At 37.5% G+C, this 13,179-nt stretch overlaps 1 protein-coding gene across 1 annotated transcript; it reads left to right on the top strand.

The window, feature by feature from the left end:
* Positions 1 to 1,422: 1,422 nt before the first annotated feature.
* Positions 1,423 to 13,105, top strand: LOC121415460. The gene is made up of 7 exons (XM_041608663.1): positions 1,423 to 1,585; positions 2,796 to 4,970; positions 6,365 to 6,670; positions 7,581 to 9,136; positions 9,622 to 10,127; positions 11,418 to 11,514; positions 12,599 to 13,105. Exons 1-7 carry the CDS (start codon positions 1,435 to 1,437, stop codon positions 12,641 to 12,643), a joined length of 4,836 nt encoding a protein of 1,611 aa, XP_041464597.1. The 5' UTR covers positions 1,423 to 1,434; the 3' UTR covers positions 12,644 to 13,105.
* The last annotated feature ends 74 nt before the right edge of the window (positions 13,106 to 13,179 follow it).

The following is a 13,179-nucleotide window of genomic DNA, read 5'->3' as shown; positions in this document are numbered from 1 at the left end:
AATATATGTATATCGATGACTTAAACAATGAAACTTGTCCCTTTTTAGCTATATTATTTGTAAATGACACTAACAACTCAAAAACCTTAGCTGATGCAGTTAATGAGTTACCAAAATTATCTTCATTGTTCAAATGCAATAATTATATTGTCCCTCATCCGTAATATTCAAAACACATAAAATCTCATAAAAATGACTTACATTATAACATGCTTATAGATAATGTATCATTTGAAAGAAAGCAACAAACAAAGTTTCTGGGCGTCTATATTGACGGAAATGTGAATATTGAAAGGAACATAATACGTCATATCACAACTTCTATTTCTATGAATGTTGGTAGGCCTATACTCTATAAATTCAAGATATGTATTCCTTGTAAAACATTTTATGCTTTATGATTCATTGAGTTTACCGTATATGACGTATGGTATAGCAATCCAGTGATGGCTACCACGAACAACACAAAAATACATTATACTCTATTCTATTCTATTCTATTCTTATTGCAGAAGAATGTGCTAGTTCACGATATTTATCTCACACCATACCACTATTTTACCAATTTAAGTACTTTCAAATGAGGTGCTATCACTCTCATTTCAATATGTTTATACTTTAGATTCATTCATGATTACCCCGCCCAAACTACTCGTTGCCCAGAGATCCATAAGACACCATGGTTCTGACCTTTGGAATCCTCTCCCAGACTTAATCAAATCCTGTTATGTTCTCTCTGTATTCATTTAAACGAAAGTTAAGGTCATGTTACTATCGGAATATGCAAGTTAAACTTTCTCCGTCATAAACTTTTCCTATTCCCTTTCCACCTCCATCATCATCATCATCATCATCATTTTCATCATCTTCATCATCATCATCATCATCACCGCTTTCACCATCGTCGTTTTTATCATGACTATACATTATAGCAAATGTTTCTTTTTTCTAAGTTAATATTTTGTTTCAAATTTTATTTATTCTGCTCATTCACTATGATTATGTAATTTGTTTCGATTTGTCACGAGGATGATGATGATGATCATCAAGCATTTTTTTGCTTATAGTTACAATCCATCTGCCGCAAGTGATATATTTCTCATTTATTGTCAAATGTCATTGTTATATTTATGATACCATATTATATTGTTATGCAGAAGAAAAATAAATTAATAACTTCAAAATAAAATGTTTGGTTTGGTTTCAGTGCATGACAAAAACCGTCAATTCATCGGAAATAAAAGTGGAGCTATTGTCGTTCCTATAAGCTCCGCTTCGGAGAGAACTATATCTCCTCAGAAATTGATAGTTTCATCCTTATTATTTTCACCACCGGCAATCAATAATTGTTTACTATAGAATACATCTTCATTGATTACAATCAACATAGGTTTTATTTTTGTTTTATCTGAAAAGGCCTTGACTGGTTGCCGTATGGATGCACAGAGGGCTTCTGTCAGACTGCTAAGAAGATGGCGAAGCACACAACCTCCAGATGAAGATACCAGAAAAGACCTTTATGAGAGACTCATACATGTCATGAAAGTAGATCCTTCAGATAAAATCTTTCGACAGCATATCTCAGGTGACTCTTTTTTGTATTTTCTCGAAGTGGCTGGAATTTCCGGCTTGTGTCATCACATTGGGTTATCGAGTCGGTTTGGGCAATCTCGTACACCGTCGAATAAACTGGACCCGACGCGTCGGGTCCAGTTTAATCGACCATTCGATAATTGTGCTATAATTTTTGCTTTTCACTGTATGACAAAACATCGGGTAAACATCGACCTTTCGAGAATTTGAGGACCCTTTCCTTGAATGGTGGGTAAATTGGACTGGACGTATCGAGAACTGAGGGAGTCCTTTCTCGAATGGTCGAGATTCACGATTGCCCGACCCGATGCAAAAAACCGACGTGATGACCCGACACAAGCCGTTCTTACCGACCTATAGGCATGCAGTGACGCCCATATCGCCAACATAGCAATAACAATGTGCCCAGTCACATTCTTTCTGTTTCTTTTATGGTAACTCCCTAAAGAACTAGGCAGGACAGCTTTTAGCTGGTATAACGCCAAGAAGGTAATTAATCAATTTCACAGAAAAAAAATACGTATAAGTTAATCGGACATAGTGGCTGACCTTCTAGAAGTCAGAAATTGCCCCGGTCTTATTACCAAAGTGGAGACAATGGCAGAGTGGGGATCTGAACTTGCAACCTTACAATTACGAGTCCAATGCTATATCAACCACTAGACCACACATGACAATGTTTCGAATTGCGATGTCGAACGTTAATCCAAAAAGTAAATAACGCATTGTTTTGGCATCAGGCGTCACTACCACGTTACCGGTTGTAACAAGTCTCCTGTTAGCGCATTGTTTGCTCAATAACAAAGTTTCATTGCTGTCTTTTCGGGGCGTTATAGTAATTTAACACTTGTATTTAGGAAATACACCCCCAAAACCTGTACTACAACCTTTTTCTTTTATTTCATAAGTATGAAAGAATATGAAAGCACGAAGCATTAGCATGAATGGTAGCCCCAATATGATTTCTTTTTTGTGTAGCGACTTTTAATTGAATAATGCCTTATTTCACGTAGGGTTCAAAACTGAAATAGTAGACAATTAAGGGCCTGGGAAATCTGAAAAAGAGGGAAATGTTGGATCTATAATACCTGTGCCTTTGCCACCAGGCCAGCCAGATTTTACAATGAATTCTCCGCCCCGTAACCCCCCAAAATATAAACCCGTTGATAATTAACATAGTCATCATTGTCTGATTCCTATAGATGTAATTCAAGGAACTGATCAAGATCTGTACGTCTGTCTTGGTGAGGGTATAGACAATGTGACAGGGAACATCAACAGTGGTGTGAAGAAACCATTCAACGGTGACGACGAAGCTAGCATTGATTGGATCAGCCAACTGAACAGCGAACACTCAGCTCTAACAGCGGTCTCTGCTTCTAATAACGAACACAATAGAGAGAGATATAAAAGAGTATCAAGCATGAATTCAAACCAAGATATAAAGCAAGGCATGCAGGAAGGTTCTGTAGAAGAGGCACCTTCACCATCCTTAAGTGCTCACCAAGAAGGTGATGACATTACTCCGGGTTCAGGAGCCTTTGTTAATAACCATGCAGAGGGAAAAGAAAATGGTCTGAATCCTTTATCTAAGATCATGCCGATGAAAGAATCAATCAAGTCATCTAAAACAGTAAGCTCGGCATCTGAAAAGGGACCTAGCAACAAGAGACCGAGTAGAGAACAAATATATATTGAAGTTTCTCCTTGCATGCCTTGCTCAGAGTCCAGCGAACTCTTTTCCGAAGATTCTAATAGAAAACTAAAACAAGATATGGAAGGAGGTGCTGCACCGCTATCCCCATGTCAAGAAATTGTAAGTGTTACTGTGGATTCAGGTTCCTTTGTGATGAACCCTATCGATGAAAGGGAAAATGAAGTGATTTCGTCAATGAAAGATTTTGAAATGAGAGAATCAGTCACGATATCTGAAGCAATAAGTTCGGAATCTAATAAGGGACCAGGCAAAAAGAGACCGAGTAGAGAACAAATATATATTGAAGTTTCTCCTTGCATGCCTTGCTCAGAGTCCAGCGAACTCTTTTCCGAAGATTCTAATAGAAAACTAAAACAAGATATGGAAGGTGGTGCTGCATCGCTATCCCCATCGCCATGTCAAGAAATTGTAAGTGTTACTGTGGATTCAGGTTCCTTTGTGATGAACCCTATCGATGAAAGGGAAAATGAAGTGATTTCGTCAATGAAAGATTTTGAAATGAGAGAATCAGTCACGATATCTGAAGCAATAAGTTCGGAATCTAATAAGGGACCAGGCAAAAAGAGACCGAGTAGAGAACAAATATATATTGAAGTTTCTCCTTGCATGCCTTGCTCAGAGTCCAGCGAACTCTTTTCCGAAGATTCTAATAGAAAACTAAAACAAGATATGGAAGGAGGTGCTGCACCGCTATCCCCATGTCAAGAAATTGTAAGTGTTACTGTGGATTCAGGTTCCTTTGTGATGAACCCTATCGATGAAAGGGAAAATGAAGTGATTTCGTCAATGAAAGATTTTGAAATGAGAGAATCAGTCACGATATCTGAAGCAATAAGTTCGGAATCTAATAAGGGACCAGGCAAAAAGAGACCGAGTAGAGAACAAATATATATTGAAGTTTCTCCTTGCATGCCTTGCTCAGAGTCCAGCGAACTCTTTTCCGAAGATTCTGATAGAAAACTAAAACAAGATATGGAAGGTGGTGCTGCATCGCTATCCCCATCGCCATGTCGAGAAAGTGTAAGTGTTACTGTGGATTCAGGATCCTTTGTGATGAACACTGCCGGTGGAAGGGAAAATGAATTGATTCCGTCAATGAAACATTTTGAAATGAGAGATTCAGTCACGTCATCTGAAGCAATAAGTTCGGAATCTAATACGGGACCAGGCAAAAAGAGACCTAGTAGAGAATCACTATTCTCGAACCAATGTCAAGATGTTAGGAATCTATGGTCGGATTCAGAAACCTCTGTGAAGAATAGTACTAGTGGAAATGAGTTGGAGTCAAACCCCTTGACGGCGGAACAAAAGGTGAAAAAATCATTTTCTGAAAATGGTATTGACTTTGTTCTTGATACATACAAACCACTATCTGATGACGAGGTCTTTAACGTTGCTGAGGATATCGAATCAGACGCCCAGATCGAAGCTCTTGGTGCTGCTCTAATGTTTTCGAGAGCCGACATCAACCGATACCTGGCTACAAACCAGGTACTAGGACGAAAAACGAGCCAAGGAAGCCGTACAATGCTGTTCGATTGGCGTCAGACGATGAGACTTCGGGATCAACGCCCTTCTTTCAAAGGAGCTCTGGTTCGAGCAGGACTGGTCATGATTGCAGATCAGTACTTTCCAGACGTTCAAGGAATGACAGAAACTTGTGAGTAAACAATTGTAATATACACACAACATCAGAAATAAGTTTTTCTCTACAGGACCCGTGCGTTTTCATGACTTATTTTATGAACATTGATATTGAGTCTAATCTTGAAATTTACCTTCTGTGAGTCCGATGTATCTTGATGGTTTTACCCATTAAGAACATTGATGATTGATGTGGACAGCATTGGCCGTTGAGGGGGCACTCAGGTTTACGTCGGCAGTTACATTTTGTGGCAAGTGTTTCAGAGATGGATGTGAGGATTTTCTTGTCATTACTGAGATATAGATCCCATGTTCAGCATGCGCGAGCTAGTAGCTGAGTTTTACGGTGTTCCTGTTGAAGATCTTGCGGGTGGATGATTGCTTGTGAAAATGCTGGTTAAGTAGGATCAGGAAGGTCTTGCCGATATTTGTATAGTGACGTTTTTACAGTAGGATGGGTTGATACAGATTATGTTTCTTTGTCGTCTACGTTTTTTTTTACGTAGGTTTATGACCCCTACCAGTGAGGGCTTCTCCGTATACTGTGTAAGCAGAGTCGAATGTGGCTTTCGGGATCGCAGATTCGTTTGGAAGACAATTGGAAGATGTTTGATGACGTGTAGAGGGTGATTGGAGCTAGATTCATTAGGTTTCTTGCATAGCCTGAAAGAAACATCAGTGAGAGACAATGTGGTATCAAGAAAGTGTACAACTTTCAGGTTGGCTTGGGCGAGTATGCGTTTACTGACAGTCCCAATTTAAGTTTTTTGTAGGGTTAAGTAGTCAGCATTTGGGCTTGTCGAAGTTTTCTTGATGGTCTTTTGAGGTGATGAAGGCCGCAAAAGGTATTTCCTTCGTTTGTAGGGCCTGCACAATCAATACCCAGATTTTCTTTGTTCTTTTGTAATCAATTAATCCACCTTTTGTACTTTTGTTTTGTAGTACTTCTATTCAACCGATCTCATCATAGCTTTATTCTATCTCAACATAACTTTGAATCTGTTATATATATATATATATATCGATTTGTAAATAATGTAATAATAAAAATTCAAATCTGTAATGATCTGTAATTATTGATCGACAACCAGTTATCGATACCTCCATTGCCTTAGTATCAAAGCAGTAACTTCTATGTGAATTATTATTTTTTTGATGATCTCTCTTTGCATCTTCAACATTGGCCTGACGATTAATCTATAAAAGACAGAATGAAAATGGCAGTAGCCACGATCTAAAGTAACGTGCATCCTTACTGTGTATACATATATATAATATGGAAGTGAGTCAGGATGTTTGGATGTTTTTTTTTTGAAACCCTGACACTGAAATGTTTGATGGAGAATGAAACAATGAAGCATCAAAATGAGTAAATAGTCTCTCAATTCCGCTTTTCTGTCATTTACATAGCAAGCAAGGAAAACTTTGATGAACACGGGAGTACTTTGAGAAATCTGGCGAGAGCCATCGAAAACGATGCACAACTGCATGCCCTTGGTCGAGAGCTCGGTTTTAGGAAGGTTGAACTGGATAGGTTTTCTGCGTCGAACATGACAGAAGGGACAGTTACGTGTAAAGGAAATACTGACATGCTTTATGAATGGCGCCAAAGAGTGATCCCTTCGGAGATACCCACTAGACTTAAGAAAGCGTTACGCCAATCCGGTCTAGTGTTCCTAGCTGAGAAGTATTTTCCAGACATTTTGCAACCCGAAGGTAAATTCTTGTCAATAAAATATTTATTTAGAGAAAAGGGTATACAACTCAAAATAATTCAAGTATCTTGGCCCCATTGTGTGGGAGACATATCGTTTAAAGAATTTTTTTGAAAAAGTGATCGGGTGATTGACATGGGAATGGATATATAATGTAGGTGCATTTCACATACTTTAGAACATGACATAATTCACGCCTGTGTAATGCTTTGGCAAAGGATGGGTCATGTAAATTAGACCTCATCTAACATTCCGATAGTACAAAGTGTAACAGTCATTGAATGTATTTTCGTCCGTTAGAATTCAAATTTGGCATTTTTTGTCCGTTAAAGATTGAATATGGCATCTCGTGCCCTCTCATTTTATTTTTATCTTTAAGAAAATAGCAATTTCAGCACTTAGTTGACGGATTTAGTAATTGGACATTAGAAAGCTATTGACAAAGAATATATCCTGAACGTTTTTTCCTATTCCCACATGAGAAAGCTTTTATTCAAACAATACATAAATACTTTTATATTGATCTGGCACCCGAAAGAATTGAATTTCGATGTAAAATTGGTATATTCATCCAAGAAAACACATTTTTAGTTTATATCCTCTCTTCATAACCATTTTGGGGGCACATGTATTAATATCAATCTACTAATGAATTGAAAAAGTTACACATGCACTTTCGAGGGTGTTAACAAAAACTAAAGATAGATTTTAATCCAAACGTCAGATTAGCCCTACAGATCGAGTATAAATGTTATATGCAATTTATGTGCTTTGAAAGGGAAATAATCTCCCAAACTGTTAAAGTCCACACATGAGTCACTATAGCAATGTAACGATGTACCTGATATAAAAAACAATAATATATTGCTGATGCAATCATTCCATTATATTATTTTCTGACCGTTTAACAGAGCCTTCTTTGGACACCTTGAGCGCAAAAACTACGGCAATAGCCTACCTAAGGAAACATATGGTTGACTATTACACGATGGTAACATGTCAGATTCAGAGAAAACCTTGGGACCCGGAAGATTTTGCTGATTTGAAGAACCTCTTTACCAATATTATCGTCTACTTCGTAAACAAGATGACGGGTGGGGCAATGAAAGAGTTTCTTCCTGGGTGTATCAATGATGTGTTCCGGGTGAAGGTCAACGGACGTCTTCCAAACAGGATCCTCTTGATTGCAGCAGCCGGAATGGGCAAGACCTGTGCTGTGGCAAAGATGGCATATGACTGGGCGTATCAGGAAGAGAACTCTCCACTTAACGATATTCCTCTCTTCTTTGCTCTAAAGCTTAGGGCGGCTGACGAAGACATGTCACTTGGTGAAGCTATCCTCTCCGAAACACTTGGAAACATACATGGAGTGACCCCAGAATCACTAGAAGATTTCATTGGAAGACATGAAGAGGACTGTGCAATGGCATTGGATGGATATGATGAGTACAAGGGAAAGTTGTCTTTGAGGAACCCAAAGAGCAGTATCACACAGGCGATTGGAAACAGAATTTACAGGTCCTGTCGCATTATTGTCACCAGTCGGCCATATCTTGAAAATGAGTTTGCAATTCCAGGACTGGCCAGAATCTACACAAAGATGGAGATCAATGGATTCACACAATCCCAGGTGCAGTCATTCATCAAGAAATATTTCATGTTGAAGTCAAAACCGGAAGAGTTTCGCAGATTAACAGGATTCCTGCTGGAGAACGCATTTAGTCAAACCATCATGAACACTCCACTCTTCTGTATGATGATTTGTCATCTCTGGGAAGAAGGTCTTCTTACTCAGATTTCTTCTTTGACAGGATTGTTTGATACCATCATTCAGTTTCTACTAACACATTCAAAAGCCAAGGATGATACGTTTGAATGTGACATTCAAGGTCTCCTTCAGGGTCTCGGAAAGTTAGCAATGTCTGGACTCTTGAAGGAAGCACAGAAAGTGGTCTTCGAAGGTGCTGATCTTGAAGGGATAGAAGAGAGCGAGGGCATTGGTATCACACTCGGTCTGTTGTCAAAGCAGACAAATCCAGCCAGGAATATTACGAACGGGAAAACCTCTAGGACATACGTCGAGTTCTTCCACAAAATGGCACAAGAGTATTGTGGAAGCAAATTCTTGGCTAGTTCTGAAGATGACCTCGACTCCTTCCTGAAAGTTGTATGTAAAAGTAGAACACCCCTCATGTATGCCAATATCCTTCGCTTCCTCGCAGGCTCAGGTGACGACGATATTCTGATATCCTCCATTCAACACATTTTACAACTTGAAGAGAGAGTAATGAGCAAAGAAATCAAGCACAGGCTCCTCCTGGATTGTATTTGTGAAGCCAGAGGGGATATTTCGAATTCAACGTCTAACTTTCCAACTCTCTTTGACAATGGCAAAATATGTTTGCAGTCATTATCTCCTAGTGCCGTAATAGGCCTGACAAGACTACCACCAACTGTTAGAAGACAGGTAATTATTCATCCGCTAGACTATTCTGAATAATTGATATTTATTTCATTTAATAAAAATATGTGCAAAAGTAAGAAATCGTAAACAAACGTTGATAAACTTAGATCGAATATTTGTTTTGCATAATTATGCAGTATGTAATACCATTATTGCTAATAGTTGTATCATTTGGATCTGATTATCTGTTGAAATCGTTGACCGATTTTCTTAGTTATAGAGTTATTATGTAAGGGACACGTTCATGGGTGCCATTCAGGGGGCAGACGCAAGGGCAAAGCCAAAAAAGGAGAAAATAAAAGATATATGAAACAAAGAAGACACAAGGCAGCCGTGCCATCGCCAAATGTTGGGAGGGTGATTTGTCAAGTCAGTGATAGACATAAAACTGCATGCAAGTTCCACTTACCAGGTTTCATTTCCCTTGATACGGCACCTGTAGGCCTATATTGAAATTACCGTGATATTCTATTGTTTTTATCGTATAGATCACGTCAGCAGATCTCATGTATTGCAATCTGCCGTCCAATCTTACACGGATCATTTTACATGGTCTACAATCTTGTGACAATCTGGAAGAGATGAAGGTGTGGGAGTGCAGTCTAAAAAATCCTCCAATACTCCAGCTTCCTGCAGTCAGGCGTATCCTTATTGGACACCTCGACGATTCTCAGGAATATTCCTCACTCATCGCAGCAGTTCCAAACGTGCAAACTCTCAGCTTGGAGAGTTGTCCAAACTTTGACACCCTTCAACATGTCCTTCAATCATTCATGAAAGGACTCAAAAAGTGCAATCGTCAGCTTCGCAGTCTTCTGGTGTCTGGATGTCGAGGGGAACTGTCTTCGTTGTGTGCCAAGGAGCTTATCGACTGTCTAATGTTAGAAGCGCCACTTTTGGAAAAGCTGGTGCTGTTCAACGTCAATTTTGATTGGAAGGATCTGCGAATATCTATTACGAGAATGAGACGAATGACAAGTCTGAGGGAGATTGGGTAAGTTCGGTGTTCTAAAATTTAACTATACTTTATTTTTAGTATGATGATTTTTTTTTCTTTTCAATTCGAGGGTGGTGATTCTAAATCTGAATGATGCCATTCGTCTAACCTTGGGAGTTTCCCGCAAATGACAAAATCCAAGACCACCAACAATGAGTCTATTTGCTCGGAGAAATAACAAAACTGCACGCATTATGATATTTGAAATAATGTCTGTCATGATTTTCAATCAAGTCTAAAGTCTCTTATGGTTAATGCTCTATTTTCATGATTGAAATTTAAAACGAATATCATATGCCCCTTCCTGTATTATGCACAATATAAATGGGAAAAGACACCAAAGTTCGCATATATTGACCATAAAATACCTGTATTGTAATGTATGAGTAACATATTGCCCGATTTTATTTTGACCATTGATTGAGTTTAATCAGTAAAACTAGAAATGTTGATACATTTATAAATTTTGGCTAACAACACAATTGCATTGAATATAGACACGAATTCATGTTTTTTTAAAGTAACTTTGCGTCTGAGGTGCACTTACGAAACGTTGCATAATTTTGGAACCGCGTACCCAGGGATGTAAAAAAAAAATGGTGTCAAAAGTAGCGCAACACTTGAAAAAAAGTCACGGCACGGCATATGGCATGGTGCAAGTTTTTCGCGTTACATTTATTACGAAAAATGACGAGCATAACGGGGGGGTTCCTGATTCAACCCCAAGTCCAATAGGGCGAACGCAAGATGGGTCAAAATACTGGACTACAATTACAACAAACCATTACCGTATAACAAAAAAAGGAAAAAAAGAAACCACGCCATTTGTCGTCAGAAGCAATGAAGATTCGATTTGTATTTCTTTTCTCTATTAATATGTTACTGTATAATTTCTGCAAAAATTAATATTATTATTAAATAGACGATATCGAAACGTGGCGACTTTTATGTTTCATGTTTTCCTCATTTTATTTCGATTAAGTGATTAATGTTTTTCTTTGCCCCCCCTTCGTAACATTATTGAGATATATTGTTAATTTGTAATGTATTATCATAATTTAAATTAAGTCCACGGTAAAGAATAAGATTTGTCTCATTAGTCAGCAACACAACATGAGACTGCTGTCAGTATTCAATCGAGTGTTTTTTTTTCTTTCAAATCTGAAAAGAATGCTATTGATGCTATTGTTTAAAACTTACAAAAACATGATATAACACGATGAACAGATCTATCTCACACTTGCCTTGCTGACGGTGATCTATGATGAAATTTTCTTCTCGGTATAGAATTGAGTACTGTAGAACCACAGAAGACGGATACTTTGAAAAGAGTCTTCGAGACATCGCTTCAGCTGATGGCGAGATTAAGGTGACATTACGTCATGTATGTACAATTTATTGTTTTTTTGAATATCATGCAAAAGAATGTGTGAATGTTAGAAAGAATAAATGACTGTATAAACGATCTAATGTATTGGGTAAATGAATAACAGAAATGGAGAGCAATTAAAAGGATGGTCCGGGCTCAAAGTATTTATAGCTTAATGAATAGAGCAAAATGCCGAAAATTTCATCAAAATCGGATAACAAATACCACAGTTATTGAATTTTAAAATTTAGCAATATTTTGTGAAAACAGTCATCATGAATATTCATTAGGTGGGCTGATGCTGATGTCACATCCCCACTTGTTTTTTTTAATTTTGTTGAATGAAATCAGGTTTATTCATTTTTTCCCCTCCAAGAACTAGAAATATTGGATTGGCAACTGATTTAGTGCATTAGATATTTATTGCTTCAACTTGTTTCATTATAAGGGAGACATATTATTCACACAAGTATGAAATAATGAAAAAATATGATTTTATGTAAAACATAAGAAAACGGAAAGTGGAGATGTGACATCATCAGCCCACCTAATGAATATTCATGACGACTGTTTTCACAAAACATTGCTAAATTTTAAACTTCAATAACTTTATTATTTGTTAACCGATTTTGATGAATTTTTCGGCATTTTGCTCAGTGAATTCTACTCTATGTATTAAGATATAAATATTTGCATCCCGGGCCGTCCCTTTAAGAGGAACCATGGGAGTCTTGGAGTTTGATTAACTGAGAACCCCTGTAACTGTCGGATAAAACGGGACTTGTCGAATAAAACGTCAGACAAGTCCTTTTATGAAACGCTCATCAGAACACCCCTTTTTGTAGTCTTCGGGAATTATAGAATTCAGTAATACGGTGAGTAAAATGAGTTAATTGATTTTGAATTTGTTATAAATGAATGAATGAGTCAATGAATTAGATAATTGATAAACGAATTGAAGATTTAAAAAATGTGTAGACCGACAGACTCTCTGGCTTATGTTAATATTTCACGTCTTGCAACATTGCTCCTTTTTGGTTGTAAATCTAAAGCAGTTTTTATTCCAGAAATACAATAAGTACTTATCAATCCTATGCAGGCTTACCAAAGAAGCAAGATCTACAGAATTCATCCTCTTCCGTAGCTATCACAAAGACATCGTATAGACCTGTACCTTAGAGAAGTGCGGTCAAATAAGGAGGCTGAAGATTTCGTCCTATTCATCATGTGTATTCTCGGATACGATTCGGAGCAATTCGTATTGCTCTGCATTTGGGTAGAGTTAGTAAAGAGAAATTAAATGTTTATGAATGTTCATCCATTACCATGATTGCTTTCTTATCACTTTTCATTTGTTAGAACTTTTTCAATCTTTAATATGATATATTGGCAATGGACTTTAACAACTAACAGCTATATAGCTAACCCTATTTTACGCCCAATCAAAAGTTTATGTGCACTTGTATTGGTGTATTGTTATCAATCTAAACCCGTAATACTAGTTCATGATATTTCTAAAATTACCATTTAGAAACAGGAGTTCAATTTTCAACGTAGTACGGTTTATTTTTAACCATCCAATATTGAAATTGTTGAGTGTACTTTATAAAAATACATGATACATAACTTTGTCAAGAAATCAAGATATTGGAAAAATTGCAAAATTTTATCAAAATGCAT

This window comes from Lytechinus variegatus, chromosome 5, assembly GCF_018143015.1.
Source record: "Lytechinus variegatus isolate NC3 chromosome 5, Lvar_3.0, whole genome shotgun sequence".
NCBI lineage: Eukaryota > Metazoa > Echinodermata > Echinoidea > Temnopleuroida > Toxopneustidae > Lytechinus > Lytechinus variegatus.
This window is presented reverse-complemented; position numbering and strand designations above follow the sequence as displayed.